This window comes from Oxyura jamaicensis, chromosome 11 (assembly GCF_011077185.1).
Source record: "Oxyura jamaicensis isolate SHBP4307 breed ruddy duck chromosome 11, BPBGC_Ojam_1.0, whole genome shotgun sequence".
Taxonomy (NCBI): domain Eukaryota; kingdom Metazoa; phylum Chordata; class Aves; order Anseriformes; family Anatidae; genus Oxyura; species Oxyura jamaicensis.
Genome location: NC_048903.1, coordinates 16,205,424 through 16,220,953, shown reverse-complemented (window position 1 = coordinate 16,220,953; position 15,530 = coordinate 16,205,424). Strand labels below are relative to the sequence as shown.

The 15,530-nt window shown below is 42.2% G+C and overlaps 1 protein-coding gene across 1 annotated transcript; it reads right to left on the bottom strand.

The window, feature by feature from the left end:
- Positions 1–4,620: 4,620 nt before the first annotated feature.
- LOC118172954 (protein phosphatase 1 regulatory subunit 3E-like) lies at positions 4,621–11,895 on the bottom strand. Its single transcript, XM_035337154.1, has one exon. It carries the CDS (start codon positions 11,854–11,856, stop codon positions 10,888–10,890), a length of 969 nt encoding a protein of 322 aa, XP_035193045.1. The 5' UTR covers positions 11,857–11,895; the 3' UTR covers positions 4,621–10,887.
- Positions 11,896–15,530: the final 3,635 nt, after the last annotated feature.

Sequence of the window (15,530 nt, the reverse complement as noted above, 5' to 3'; positions counted from 1 at the left end):
TTTGAAATGGTTATTAGAAGCTAAGCACAAAATGGGAGAGAGAACCAAGTACCTTTCAGTCAGTCCAACAGGAAGCAGGTAGAAGTTTAATCCATATAAGGTGACAAAGGCAGAATTCCTATTCCTTTGGAAGTTGCTTTCAAAAGCACAGCCCTTCTAAACAGCTGAAACACACAGTACGTTATACAAAAACCTCTTTGTCAAAATTCCTACTGCATAAAGTTGTAGGGCTTTCTTTTAAGATCTAAAAAGATTTAAAAACTTATCCATTATTCACTGTATCATGCAGTATTCATGGCAGTCACACAGTCAGGGCCATAGGACTAAGAGCTTGACCCTTGCCTGTGCTAGACTCCCTGATGTCAGGTTAGGGCTGCAACCTCCCTGTATGCTTTCTGCTTATTTCAAATTGGAGCACAGGCAAACAAAGGTAGGAATGCATGAAACTTCCAATTTGATAATGTTTCTTGTCCCAGCTCCTCTAAAGAGATGAGCAGTGATACCTAGGCACTTTTCTTGTGTGGTTTAATACTCAGTGTTTCGGTATTCTGCAGCTATTGAGGCTAAGGGATATCCACTAAGCAAATAATTTTGTATTTTTCTATAATCCACTCAACTACCTGAATTATAGTGCCAAAGTGATGTGTTGTCTCTTGTTTGATGCATACTACTCAAGCAGTGCTTCCAGTTTTCAAATAATCCTACGATCTTGCTACATTCATCAGGAGGAACTGTCAGGCAGACCATCGTGCCTGGGTTGGAGTCAGACTGCAATGCCATAAATGCAAGTTTGCCTACATCAACCTGTAATGAATGCCTTTCCTCAAAATAAAATGGAGTAAATGTGTTCTAGTTTTGAACTATGACACATCTCTAAATGTTGTATAAACTGGGGAAAAAATAAACATGCTTACCAGTATGTTCCTATAGAAAATGAATAAAGGAGATGATTTTTTTATAAAGTAACCACTTTATCTGTGGCCTCTTAAATCTTGATCCTGAGCTTGAGGACTTAACACCAATAATTACTGAATGCTGAACATTATAGACTCAATAGAGAGATTATTTTTAGGAGAAATCATAATTTCCATACTTCTCCCACAATCAATAATCTTGTCTCTATAACATAGAGGTTAATAATATCAACACCTTTCCTCTTACCAATGCTTCATTTCTGTTTCACAGACACCAGCCCCTTTATCTCTCAGATTATCTAACTGAATAATACAAGCTTTTATTCAATACATGTTTAGTTTTGAAGATTTTTATCAACAGCAGTCCTAAAGGATTGTTTACCTAAAATTTTGCCTTCTTGAAACTGAATTGCTGCCTCTCCCAGTGAATCATGACCTATCATGAATGTAAATGCAAACCATTTAATTGTTTTTCTGATCAGAGGGGAAAAGTGAATCAGTGGTATCAAGCTAAAAGAACAAAACCACATTAATCATAACACTTGGTGTTTTGAAGCGGTGCCATCCCACTACTGCTATGGCTGTGTAGGTTGTACATCATGATTTTAGACAACGTTACACAGATGTATCAAACTACCATTGTACACAGCTAGTGAGCCATCAGCTAATTTTAGAAATAAAGATGTTACATCAAATAGGTTAGTATCATATCTAGCATAGAAAGTATTGGAAATATGTTTGTATGAAAATGTTATTCTAATTTTCCGGAGACTGTCATGAACATAAGGACAATGTCAACTTCATTGTCATTAAATTAGCAGTAAGACAATTACCTAAGCAGCTCTGATGATTAGATTAGGAGTGTGGCAGATCTGTTTCTAATGCTCCCCTTGAAGGTGTCTCCAGAGAGTGGACAGGCACCTCTTTGCTTTTTCTTCGTACTGACTGGGAATTTGTGTTCTGTAGTAATGGCTCCCATCACAGAATTTTAACATGCCAAGTGGACATTTAACTGACATAACTTCTATCTTCTTGTCACAGTTGGTCATATGAACAAACAGAGCTGCACCAATAAATCAACCCAGAATGACACTCAGCTCTTCAACTGGGAGTGTGAAGTTTTTCTGTTGTGGTGCTGGGAGACATCACACAGCAAGAGACCATGGAAATTTCACCACATGCACAGCTTATTTTGGAGAAGGAAAAACTAAGAATAGTGCCTAATTCACTAATAACACAAGTTCACTAGTGGGCAGAATGTTCCAGGCTGTCAAATGATGAGGTGCAGATTTAAATCAAGATAAAAAAGAAATAATTGTACAATTTCACCACACGGTGGCACTCAAAATGTTAGAGATGGTACAGTGGAAAGGTGAGGACATGGAAGTGAGGTTAGCCTGTTTTTCTAGCTCAGCTGCTTGTCTGAGAGATACAGCACTGACGCAGCTTTAGTGCCATTTAATTCCTTAGGTCAATTACGTGATCAGAAAAATACAAAGAATATCAACAATCTTCATAAACCACTCCTCACAGAACTGTATGTAACAACAATTCACTCGGACCCCATTATATTGTAAACCTCATCTTACCACTTTTTTTCTCCCACAGTCCCTCATTCCTGCATCATCTCTTGTCAGGCTGTCAGGATGAGGCATTTGGCTAGGGAGAAGGCTGTACAGTCTAAAATTTTACTGAGTTCTAAGTATGATGCCATCCACTAAGTCACTGGGAGCCTTTCAAATAACCTAGCAGAGTCTGACTGGTAGCTTTGCCAAATAAAAATGTTCTTCCATCAATGCCACAGGCAAAACTGCTTTTAACATTAATGAAGCTGTATCAGTCTTAGAGAGAATGCAAAATTCACCTACTTAATACATAATACATGCCCCTTCTACAGAGAAGAGACGGGGTTTTGTGTGGTGAAAAGAAACGGGGCTGATGGAAAACTGAACACCACTGGGAAAGCCATTCCTGGGGAATTTGACCTTATGGATGGATGTAAGGCAACATGGAAAGAATATTGAGTAGACAGTGCCAATCAGTGTAAATTACTAGCAAGATATGCTCTAGTTGGCATGAGCCTGAGACAAACTGTGAGAGCAGCCTGGGAGTGTCCTCAGTGTAATTCTTCTCCACTTTCCCATTCGAGACACAGTCCTAGAGGGACAGCCCTTGGCAGAGGAATTCAGTCTGTGCTATCTGTATTGGATAGTTACCCTTACAATATTGATACCCCTCTCTTCCTGACAAAGCATAATGCAGACACATCAGACCTGATCTATTTTAATGCAGTACGAGTGTCGTACATCCTCTGCTATTAGGCTGTTTTATTTGTCATTTGTTTATGCTGTTTAATTATTTATGCTATTGAATGTGTTTTGCTCAGAGATGTATTTTAATGGAGGTGCGGTACTTCTACCTTTCTCTAACCATGAAAGTCAATCCACGAGATAGGAGGATGAGTCTGCATGAGTCCTTCAGTTCTTCAGCCATCACCCCCTCCCTTTTTCATTGCAGGGGTCTGGATCAAGAGAAAATGACAGATAATTAAGTATCGTTGGCAGCTCCTGCCTGTTCTGACTTCCCCCAGTTGTGCCACAGCTGGTAAATAAAGTCAGCTCAGCTACAACTGAAACATTTTTGTCAGCTTTCAATTAGTCTGAGAGGCATTTCTTCCATCAGTTTGCCTGGTAAATATGTTAGCCAACAAAGATGAGAATTCAAATGTTCAGATCCTTGGAAGGAATTTGTCTACTTCCCATGTTTCCCTATGTCTAAAAAGGTAACTGAAGGATAACATGCACATCCTGTGCCTATGTGTCCTAAGGCAGTATTTCTGATAGAGAATCTAACAGTCTTGAAAAGGGGCAGCTTTTAGAGCTAGCATAGCCAGCCTTTTCTCCTTTCTACCTATTCCTGTACACATGGAGAGCTGCAAGGAAGAACAGGCAGTCATTCTGAGGTCAGAAAAAGCAAACTTGGATGAGTCCTTAAGATTCACTTAGCTAATACCTAGATAGTCTCAAGTCTGCATCACCACTGGAGGAAAAAGGTCCTTCAGCACTGGAAAATCTAAACCATTATTTAAATATATATGTATATATAAAATCACAATTCTATTAATGTATCTCATACCTACCCTCTATGAGAGCCACTCTCATCACCTGGAATACTGCTGTTTCTGCACCAGCTACTAACTAGCGTGGGCTTTTGGCAGCTGAATGCTGAAGTGCACAGGCTGGTCCAGTTGTTGCTGGTGAACGTAGCAATGCAAAACTGGGAAGGATTAAAGCCACAAGCAGCTGAAGTACAAGCATCCCTGTCTGAACTACAGACTGCTACATGGCTATCTTTGAAACTGCGCCGAGACACAAGACTGTAAAGATAGCTACCTACGTTTATGCCAACTGATAATCCCATCTTATCTTCCTGAGAGCTGATTGCACTTCAGGAGACCAGACTTCCAACTCAACGCAGCATACAACAGCTTCCATACAGATATTCTCAACAGAGACTGCTCGAAGACATGCAGGCTTGAAAACCCGGCCTGGAGGTTGAATATTTGTCTTTGGATGTGCAGGCACATCACCCAGAGCATTCCTATGTGCACTATGGATGAATCAGAACATAGTTGTTTGTCGGTTAAAAAAAGAGGTTTATATATGCTCACAACTTGTATCGTTAATCTTTAATGACAGCAAGAAGCTACAGGTTTATAAATATATATTTTTCATAATTGTGACAACCAGTGACTAGATGCAGTTTGGGTGGAAAATAATCTGAAATACTGTAAGGCTAGGTAAGTTACAAGGCATTATTAGAAAAAGTTGTTTTTGAACTTTTAGTGATATCACAGTATTGTTACAAATATTAGAAACAAACATTCCTTAGTGAAATACAAACACTGCAGAAGAAACTGCAACCAAAAGTAACTTAAGTAACTTACTCGTAAAGTTTACAGTTAAGAAATTCTTAATTTTTTTCCAACAAAGTCAAGGTAAATCAAAGAAACAACAATAAAAGCTTGCACTTAAGGAGCCCACTCTTGAACAGACAGCATCTCCATTACCAAGAGAAATAATTTACCACCGTGTGGGAGGAGTTAGGTTTGTTTAAACCTCTTCAAGAACCTTAATTTTTTTGTCACAGCTTTCCTGAGCTGCAACATGGATTCCAGTCCTGAACAACTTTAGAAACATATATATATTAGCTTTTTGAGTTTAAAACTATAATACAATTTGGTTTATTTCTAAGATACAGGAATACAAAATTTTAAAACTCACAACACTAACACAGTGTTTTCTCCTGGAAGGTGACTAGAGAAAAGTATAACGCACGAGACTTGCATAATTTTATGAAATATTGTCTTGCTACTGTTACTCGGAGAATGCTTATGATTTAGTGAAGTCAGATTGCACAAAAAAGAGCCTAAAAATATAACACCATTTAAGACATAGTTTCCTTAATGACACTTTAACAGAATATTCTACACACAACACAACGATACAACAACCATAGCAATCAAGTCAATCCCTAAAAAAACAGGTGCACCATAATATTGCATAGAAAGAAATCCCTGGTATAAATACACTTGCACTGGAGACTAGGACTTTTTTCCTGCCTTACTAAATCAACGGACATAAGTTTTTAAAAAGCACATCTCACATTTGACATTTTTCTTGGCTATATTCTTTGGAATTACTAGTGCATATGTTATTTCAAGCACAGTTTTATTCTGCATGCTATTGTTTAATGTTAAAAATAAAACTGAAAGGAAAGCTGTTTGCCTACCTCTCCCTAAAAATGAAATGTAAAATGTAAAATAATTGTCTAATGTTGTGTAACAATACAATCAGACCTTTCGAAAAATCAGAAAGCTCAAACAAAACTCAGAATAGCTGAATGAAGAGAATATCCACACAAGATAGGAAACTCCTAGGTTAAAAAAAAACTCTCTGTAAAATAACTTAAAAGCAATATTCATAAGCTGGATAAAGAAAGAGTCGAACCTCAGGAATAACCAATAGTTTAATTCCCTTTGATTGTGGAAGACCTACATTCAAGTCTGTACACCAATTAAAGAAGTCCTCTTACCACCTAACTGTTTTTGGACAATTCTCTCATATAAGCTAAACCTGAGAAACCGTTCCTAGTGAAACACAAACGTTTCCCTGAACACGCTCCATTTTGAAAAATGTCACCATCTTTCATTAAAAAATCCTGATCTGCTCTACATAAGGCTCTTTTTTTTTTACTTTACAGCACAACTGGCTACGTTTACTTCCTACATTAAGCTATATATGCTCGTAAAGCGTTAATTTCGGTGCTCAAAAAGTTTTTAATTTCAGTAGGTAATCCTTCCATATATTCAGAACACACACACACGAAGTGCATACAGGAAACAGAATTACAGATGACTCGCCAAAAGGCCATGCAGTATATAATTGGAAGGTAGGTGTCCTTTTCTTTAGATATTCTCTATAGTGAACACTTTAATCCCATGATACAAACTGCCCAGAGATGGAGTCCATCTCTAAGTTTCAGCTATATGCATTATGCAGCATCAGGTAAGGAACAGTAAAAGCTATAAAGACGATCGTGTCTACACAAATAAATTTAATAAAAAACTAGAACTTCTGGTTTCAGATAGAATATATATTTAGAATATCTGTGTAAGTGGTGAATATATACAATAAATATATTCTGTTATATTAACTATAGTCACAGTTTTTTTACCTAGCTAAATAATTTCAGAGGTGTACCAGGAAGACGCGGTTCTGACAGTAACTCCTTTCACTGTAGTATGGGAAAATATGATCAAATTCTGCAGGATTTCTGCCACAGCTGAAAGAGTGTCTGGAATTAGAACGGATTATTAGATTTTTAGTATAAATTTCATTTTAATGAGAAATCGCTGGACTTTTGGCGGGAACATGAAGGAACAAATGAGATTTCTTCCTAGGAAATGCTGAAAGGCACATAAAGATTTCAATATATATTTAGTAATATGTTACAAAGCAGATTCTGAGTATTTCTGTCGGTTACTTTATGTTTAAAACTTAGAATTAGCAGATGTTTGCCTGTTGGCGCTGCTGCAAAACATTTCATGTATCTGTAGAGATCACGCACATGCATGAACAGACAGCTGTTTGTTCAAGTGATGCGTCTTCCCCTCGCATACACTGCAATAACAAGAAGTGAGCACTTGCTCTGCTATTTAATACGATACTGAGGCACACACATTCACAACAAAAAGTTACTTGCAAATGGTAAAAGGAGAAAATAATTAACCTGAAGTAATGTACATTTATTGAAAATGAGTATAACATTTCAATTATTTTTTACGCTAATGAATAGTAATGTGGTTAGCTAGCTGAAAGTTGATCCCTTCCATTGATTAGGGTAGATTTCACAAATATTGCCAGGAGAGGCATGGAGTCACATGCAAAAACTCTTATCAGCTTCAGTGTGCAACAGCCAACAGGAATGCGTATCAGACACACTGTGCGATTTGACTTACTGCAGGAAGTATCACTATTGCACAGAAAATAAGAATGCACGACTCTGCACAATAAACGACAGACAGGTTTTTACACCTCCAAAGACATAATGAATGTGATTATGAATAATTCACTTAAAAGTGAAGTACGCTACCTAAGGGTTATTGCCTTGCCTACACCTTCTAGCATCACTTGGAAAGGAAGGTGGCACGGGCTTTATCCGTGCAAATAAAAACAGCTGAACTGTCGTTTTTTCTAGAAAAAAAAGATTGGCTTGAAAAATTTGTGTCCTGAAACATAATTCAAATATTTTACTTTGCCTTCTAAAGGTAGTTTTGTGGAACTATGTTCTTTAAAAATGTGTTTAAAAAAAAAAAAAAAAAAGTTGCCTTGCTCCTTTGCTCCTTCCATTAAAATGACTGATGGCCTGCCAACTTGAGAAGGACCCTGTTCAGCACAGGCTTTTCTCCTCAAAGTTATCATTTATGTAGACTGTAAGTTCTATTTGGGATTTTTATTTTATTTCACTTCCATTTATCACAATGCTTCCAGCAAACCCCACCTAAGTAGCATCAGACTGAAAACTAAAGGACTGGAAAGCATACATGGATGCTGCCAGTGGAAAAAGTATTTGCAGGCAGTGCATCTAGACATGTTTTTTGAAATCTTGGGAATAAATTAATGTGATAGAAGTGGAACCGTGTAATCAAAGCAGTGCAGCTTCTGCATGTATCACTGATAGGTTTCTGTTAAAACACCTCACACTTCTGCCACAGATGTCATCAGTAGCTTCCTCCAGTCAAAGCTGGCTGGGCTAACCTCACCTTTTAAAGCTTTAAATGGAGGTGTTTAGAAGAGCTTCCAGAAGACTAGGTCTTCTACTGGAGTTGAACATATTTCACTGATAAGCTGTGATCAAGCTCAAGCCCATAAAGTTCAACTGAGTGTTGAACTAAACATCGGCTTTATTGCTCAAAAGTTCAGGAGTCTGCTTTCCAAAACATTCTTCTGGTGTGCCACAGCCTCAAAAGGTTTAATATTCAGCTGTATATTGGACGGAGGGGTTAAACGTTCAGAAACAGAGTTATAGCATTGGTTAACCTAATGCACACAGAAACTATTTTTTTTTCCCCCTCAAATGACAACACAAGGATGCTTCAGAAAAACTGTTGCCGCTTTAGTATGTGGGTAAGAAAGGCCAAGCAAAAATGTTTTGGAAAGCTCTAACACATAAATAAGAAGATGTTTGGCTGCATTTCCACCATATTTCAAAGTGCTCTCAAATGGAGACAAGTTCTCTTCCTTCTCTCCAGTATTAAGGCTCTCATAACAAACTAGGTTTAACTAGAAGACACCTGGGCTATCTTTGTCAATCATACTACTTAATATGCATTCATCACAAACAGTTTAAGACCCAAGTTCTCCAATTCTATCTTTTTAGATGTGTGCTAGTGATACATAGGGTTACTTCAATACAAGATCAGGGCTTTAATATTCTAAAATGTGAAATACTCAGCAGGTGCTGACAGTGTACTTCTTTTATATTCTATTTCTATGAAGATCACAGGGATGAGAAAACTCGTTGGGGAACTGAAACCAAGCGACCAATACTACAGGAAGGCTACTGTTCATATGATTTCAATTAAACCAGAAAAAGTGGTATAAAGAAATTAAATGAAATGCTCTTTTCCCATCAACTTGCCAGACCGTTTTTTCCAGAATTCACAGGTTTAATTATTCTGACTCAACCAGGCCCTCAGGAGACAAAAGTGCCCTCAAATCCCACCGAAGTTGAAAGGTTCCATGAGAACCCGGCATTAATCAAGCTGTTGGGGATACTTAACCCTCACGAGGAGCACAAAGAATACAGTTAAATTACACTTTATTCCTGAACAACCTACAAAAGGTCCAAAATGTTGAAGGCCTGATCTTACAGCCCTTCATAATAGGAAGATGACACCAGCATTCGTTCCACCACTCTCAGAAGTCATCTTTGTAGAAGTCCCTCACTTGCAAACACAAACGTGCCTAAGTCCTGGAAAGCTAGCACCCACATTTGGCACCAGCACAACCTGTATTCAGCCCAACTCCCGAAAAAGCAAGTTAAAAAAGGAAAATGCTGTTCTCTCTGCTAACATCCAAAATAGATCTTTGAAGGCAGAAGTGAACCCACTCTGCAATTTCAATGTTTTTTATTGATACATCTGTACTTCCAGGCAAAGATATTACTTTTCCTCAATCTGACTAACAAAATACAGTTAGCTTTGTGAAATTGGCCACTTTCTGGAATTATTCAGAAAAATCTGGAACATTTTGTTTTGCAAAAGGCAAGCTCCTGCCCTGATACCTTAGTATAACAACTTCAATCAGACTGTTAACAGAAATAAAACTGGAAATGTTGCTTGGGATGCAAACCAAAATTATGGATTCAATTCCTGCCCCCTCTAATTCTTTGGTGCAACTTCAGGACTATCCTGCCAACTTGACCGCGAGCAGCTTTAGGGAACAATCCTACCGAAACAAGCATGACAGACCTTTACAACGTCTCACGTGGACTTTAACACAAAATGCTTGCTTTATAAGTCCTGTTGGTAGGTTGTATTTCCATTAATACGTAACACAATTTTTCTTAGCATTTTTCTAAATATGCTTGAATATATGAAACAGGGTTCAAAATTTTAAAACTTCAGTCTTTGCTACAAACCCATACCATTTTTACAGCATGAGAAATACAGCCATACCTGGGGGTATCTGTTTTGGGGGTCAACAACACCATCTGTCCCCTGCAATTAACACAAGTGACCGCGTCCGCGTGGACGCTGGGTCTGTGGGGCTCTGGGAAGGGATCCAGCACCTCAACGGCTGAGGAAAGAGGATGGGTGCCCAGGGCAGTGCTGCCTGTGTTACCAGATCCCAGTGCTGTGGGCACAGCACCCAGGAAGATTTGTTTGCACCAATGGATCCTCATTTTCACTGATAAGTCCTGTAAATATTGCCAGCCTCCCTCCCCTCATTGCAGACCCCTCACCGTGCAGCAGCTTTGGTCACGAGCTTGAGGCGGAAAACACCGCGGTGTGCCGGCCACACTGCTGCCGTGGGACTTCACACCTCGCACCCAGCCTTCGTCCTGACTGGCGACTGAACGCTTATCCCTACGCGGCATTAGTAAGATAGAAAAGATAAATAATTCATCTGTAAACGGAATTCAAAAAACTATCTTCTGGCGGCTTACGAAGAAGCTTCTGGAAAGGTCGGCTGGGTGGGACTGTGGTTGGGATGGTGGGAAGGGTGAGGTGAGGTGAGGCGAGGCCGGAGGGTGCTGGGACGGCTCTGTGAGGCGAGGCGAGGCTGGAGGGTGCCCTGGCTGCCCCGTGAGGTGGGTGAAACCGGAGGGTGCCGGGGCTGTCCTGTGAGGTGAAGTCAGGGTGCCGTGGCCGCCCTGTGAGACGAGGCCGGAGGGAGCAGGGTCCCCCTCAGATGAAGTGGATCCAGGCGGTGCTGTCGGGGTCCTGCGGCGGGCAGAGGGCGGCCGGGGACAGCGGCCGGCCCCGCAGGCGGTAGTTGGCGCCGCCGTTGTTGTCCCAGTACTCGGCGCCGGCCACGCGGTAGCGGACGGCGAACTCCAGCGTGGCGTCGGCGGCGACGGCGGCGCCGAGGGGCAGGTGGAAGGCGAAGCGGTCGGTGCTGCCGTCGGGGGGGCCGGAGGGCTGGTAGGCGGCGGGCACCTCGGCGCAGCTGGCCCAGCGGTTGAGCGTGTAGCGCACCGACACGGCCTTCTCGTAGGCCAGGTTGAGGACGCGCACGGCGCCGCGCAGCCCCGCCGGCTCTGCCCGCACCCACTCCAGCCTCACCTTGTGCTGCCGAACCCGCTCCGCGAAGCCGGGGCTGGAGCCGGGCTGCGGAGGGAAGAGCGGCTCCAGGAGCGGCGGCGGCGGCCCGAAGAGCACCGGCTCCAGCTCGCCCAGCGCCGGAGGCTTCCTGGTCTTGAGGAGGTCGGCGGGGCGAGGAGGCGGCGGTACCCGCGGCAGGTCGGCCTGGCAGAAGTGGCGCACCGAGGTGAGCTCCAGGCCGAGCGAGTCGGCGAAACGAACCGTCTTGCGGCGCGCCGGGCTCTGCTGCAGCGCCGGCCTCAGGCTGCGGTCGCCGGGCGTGGGCAGCGACTTGGCCCGGCGGCGCTGCGTGGGGCTGGGGGGCACGGCGGGCACCGACGGCTCCCGGCCCCGGGGCGCCGCCGGGGGCTTCTCGCCCGCCGCTTCCCGCACCACGGGCGGCGGCGGCGGCGGCGGAGGAGGAGGAGGAGGATCGCCGTCGGGGCTGCAGCCGCCCTTGCACTGCTCGGCCAGGCTGCCATAGAGGCAGGCGCTGCAGCTGAAGTTGCGCGGCAGGTAGAGCCGGGGCGGCGGGGCGGGCACGGCGCTGTGCAGGGAGCCGGCTTTATCCATCGGGGCGGATGGCCGGGGGGGCTAGCGCCCTGCTCGCCGCCTCAGCCCGGCGGCCTCCCCGCTGCGGCCGGCGCCGGGGCCCGCCGGTGGGTGCGGGATGCGCCGCCGCTCGTCATCCTCCTGCCCCCATCGCCTCCCCGGCCTCGGAGCGCAGCCCCGGCTGCTGCCACCGCTCTGCGGCTGCCCTCGCTCTCCTCCTCTTCTTCCTCCTCCTCCTCTTCTTCTTCCTCCTCCTCTTCTTCTTCCTCCTCCTCCGCCTCCGCCTCCGCGCTGCGTTCTGGGTCTTTCCCGGAGGATCTCACCCAGCAGGAGGAGGCGGGCAGGATTCCCCGCTTACGGTTCATTGCGGCACTCTTCCCCGTCCGGCCCGTTACAGAAATAGCTGCTGAAAGGAAGAGGCAAAAGGCTCTGGCAGATTAGAAGGGGGCGATAAGAAACGGCTGGCTCTCGAGCTGGAGCCCGCAGTGTACATTTAAAGGAAGAAATCCAACTAATCCGCTATAATGTGATCAGGGTGCATCTGCCGAATAAAATACACCTGCCAGAGCCCGGCTGCAGATTGCCATCTGTAGGAAGAACAGCTCCGGTCTAGACGCGGAGCGCTGATGATGAAAACACAAACAGCGTTTGTTCTTTTCAGAAGGTTATTTAATAATTGCCAGGCAATATTCAAATTAATTAGACGTAATGAAAACCAGACCTGGTGCGGGCAGTTCGAAGAGCTAAAAGGCTAGTTTAGCAAGCCGCTTCATTCCAGTCTTTCCATAATCTGGTGCTCATTTTTAATTAGTAAATTGCATTAAGAGCAATGATCCTGCCAAAGGCTGAGCCTGAACTGTGTTGACATCTGATTCTCATTTAACTTCTGAGCAGGAGCTTTTACATCCTCGTCATTTTATCTGCAGCACTTGCTGTTCCTTTGCAAGTCTAGGCAGTGGAAATACGGCTGATGGGATTACCAATGGGACAAGTGAGCCCGATAAGGACCAAGAGTTTAAAAAAAGCCACCAGGACACAGGGAAAAGCTTCCTGTTGTCTCATATTAAAGCTATAGGCTTTAATTCCTTTCTTAGTAAGTAAGAAAATAATTCCTATGTTATTTCCACTGAGTCCCAAATCTTTTAAATGGCACATAGTTCATAAGTAGGGAATGAAAAAATATGCCCAGCAGTGTTAAATTTGACACCGTTATAATTCCCAATGATTTGTGGTGGCATTCTCTTAAATTTACAAGATGATCACAATTTTTGAAAAGTCAAATAGTAGTAACAAAGAATTACCTCTGAATTCACTAGCTCAGGATCATAAAACTATCTTACGTGTCCTTTAACTCGTACTATAGGAAGGATTCATCAGGCCACTTTTCCATGCTTCCCTCACAAAAATGAGCATTTCAAGAAAACGTGAACTCATGCTTGGTTTTCATCTGCTTGTATTAATTTAGGGGAGAAAAGAACTGACCCAAATAGTTGTTGAAACAGGCTTTAAGGCTGCATCCTTTAAAATGTTTTTAGTAATTTATCTGTCACAATAAAAACACTTGATTTTTTTTTTTTTTGCTAATGTTAACTTCACTTTTAAACCACTGGACAGTGAGAAAATTGTTACATTAATGTGTAAAGTCTTTGTGTTTTTAAGCTATTGTGAAACTATCGGAGCTAAAGTGGCTTAAACCTGTATATACTGGCAACAAGACTGGGGTAAGTTAGTTTCTGCTGTATTTTACACAATAGGGATGCCTTAGCAGCTTCCCCTCTTCTGGTAACCTCAGTTGCCTAACTTCTTCTTATCATAAATTTATGTAATACTCCTGTTTTTTGGCTTTTTCAAGCTTCTTGTTGCAGCCCACAATCTTCGTAATATTTTGTGGAAAACAAAAACAAAAACACAACAACCAACTGCTTTCTTCACTAATAATTGTAAGCTGTGTAGCTCATGTAACTGAGTTAAAAATGTAGATTCCCCAAAGTTAGTAAATGGAAGACTGGCATAAAAAGTGAGAAAATCCTGTGATAAGAAAACAAAAATATAACATGGTGAGCTTTGGACTAGCCAGGTCAAAGCACCATGAGATGCAGCAAGAGTAGAAAGAGATTTCATATAAATGAATGCCCACTGTAAATAATTTCAGAGAATATCCTTATGGAGTAGAGTTAAAGAAAGCCTTTTACAGGGAATGGGAATTAAATGGTAACTAAATCATCAAAGCATCAATTTACCAGTTAATCCTGGAGGTGCTCAAATTTTCACTTGTGGTTTCCCCCAGTGACCTCAAGCTCTGGCACACAGGCTCCTCAGCCTTGTCTCTCTTGAGCACTGTAACCATGTCAACTCACCAGGAATATAAAGCTGCTGCTTTATCTACACTTTTGCTCATTTCCAAACAGTGAAGCTGTGGGAACACGTACTACATCTTTCACTTCTGAAGGGGTCTTTATTACTAGGCTGGTCTTGCTCTTCCTGTGAATTTAAGAAAGATGTGGTAAATTAAACAGTTTAAGGCACTGAAATTTAACAAACATCCACAGAAATTCCCTCAAATAGCCCGTAGCCTTGTGCTGTGATGTGGAAAGTGTGGCAAGAGTTTGTAAAGGGAAGCGTCAGACACCTTCACTTCTAACAGGAAATTCTTTCAGCTTTGCCTACTGTAAATAATTGTACACAACAAATGCTAACATTCTTAGAAGTGAGCAAGCACTACCACATACGCAAAAACTATGGCTTAATATATGCAGTGGTAGGCACCCGTACACCACCCCCTCTCTATCTCAGTTTAGTTCACAGAATTACGAACATGTAAGTTTAAAAAGTCTAATCTGTTTTACATTGCTAGCTACGCTAAGGGCATTATCCAAGGCTCTTTTCTAAATATTAATGTCAGCAGCAATTTGATAATGAAATAATGAGTTCTGACATAGCTAGCCCCTCTAAAGCAATACCCGCTATATTTTCACTGGAAAATAGTATTTTTTGACAAGACAGTTTTGAAGGTTCCAGCAGGAACAGATCAGTTGTCACGTAAATCGTTGAGCTTTGCAGTGTTGCTCTATTATAGCGTAAGAAAAGCAAAAGGTCTTACATTAAAATTAGTCTCCATTGACTTAGAAAATGGCAATCAGGTGGTGTTTTTATTCCTACACCCTCCTCTCCCTTTGCAGATTTAAATAGCACAACTGTAGAATAAAGTTTTGTAGTAATAACATTGTCCTACTAACTTTTTGTAGACCAATCACTGCATCTTCCAGCTGGCATCAGAAATGTTAAAGACAGCCTCTTGTTCTGCATGTGTAGCACTGAGTGACCCTGACATTTCCGCAGTGCCAAACTGCATTTAAAATCAGTCTGATGCCTGAGAATTTCCAGCTAACCAAACAAAACCTGGTCCTCTCTTTTATTACAATTTAAATGATGTGGAGAGCAAAACTGATTCAAATCACTGAAGGCAATGAACTGGGAGCTTTCTTCTGTTGCATTTATTTATTGTCTTGACTCCAGGTAATCTAGGAGAAAGCAGATGCTGGTGCTGGGGAGCATTAAGCAGAACTACGATGGAACCATTAATAGGGGAGGAGTGTCTGAGTGCTGGGGCTTATCCAAAGTGGCCACTGTCACATGTCTGCTCCAACTTTCCAGAACAGGTTTATTTTTAGTAATGAGAATTGTAGGGAGATAAA

Bases quoted from the DNA above. Each gene is read 5' to 3' on its own strand.
- LOC118172954 (XM_035337154.1), bottom strand. From the start codon at position 11,856: ATGGATAAAGCCGGCTCCCTGCACAGCGCCGTGCCCGCCCCGCCGCCC.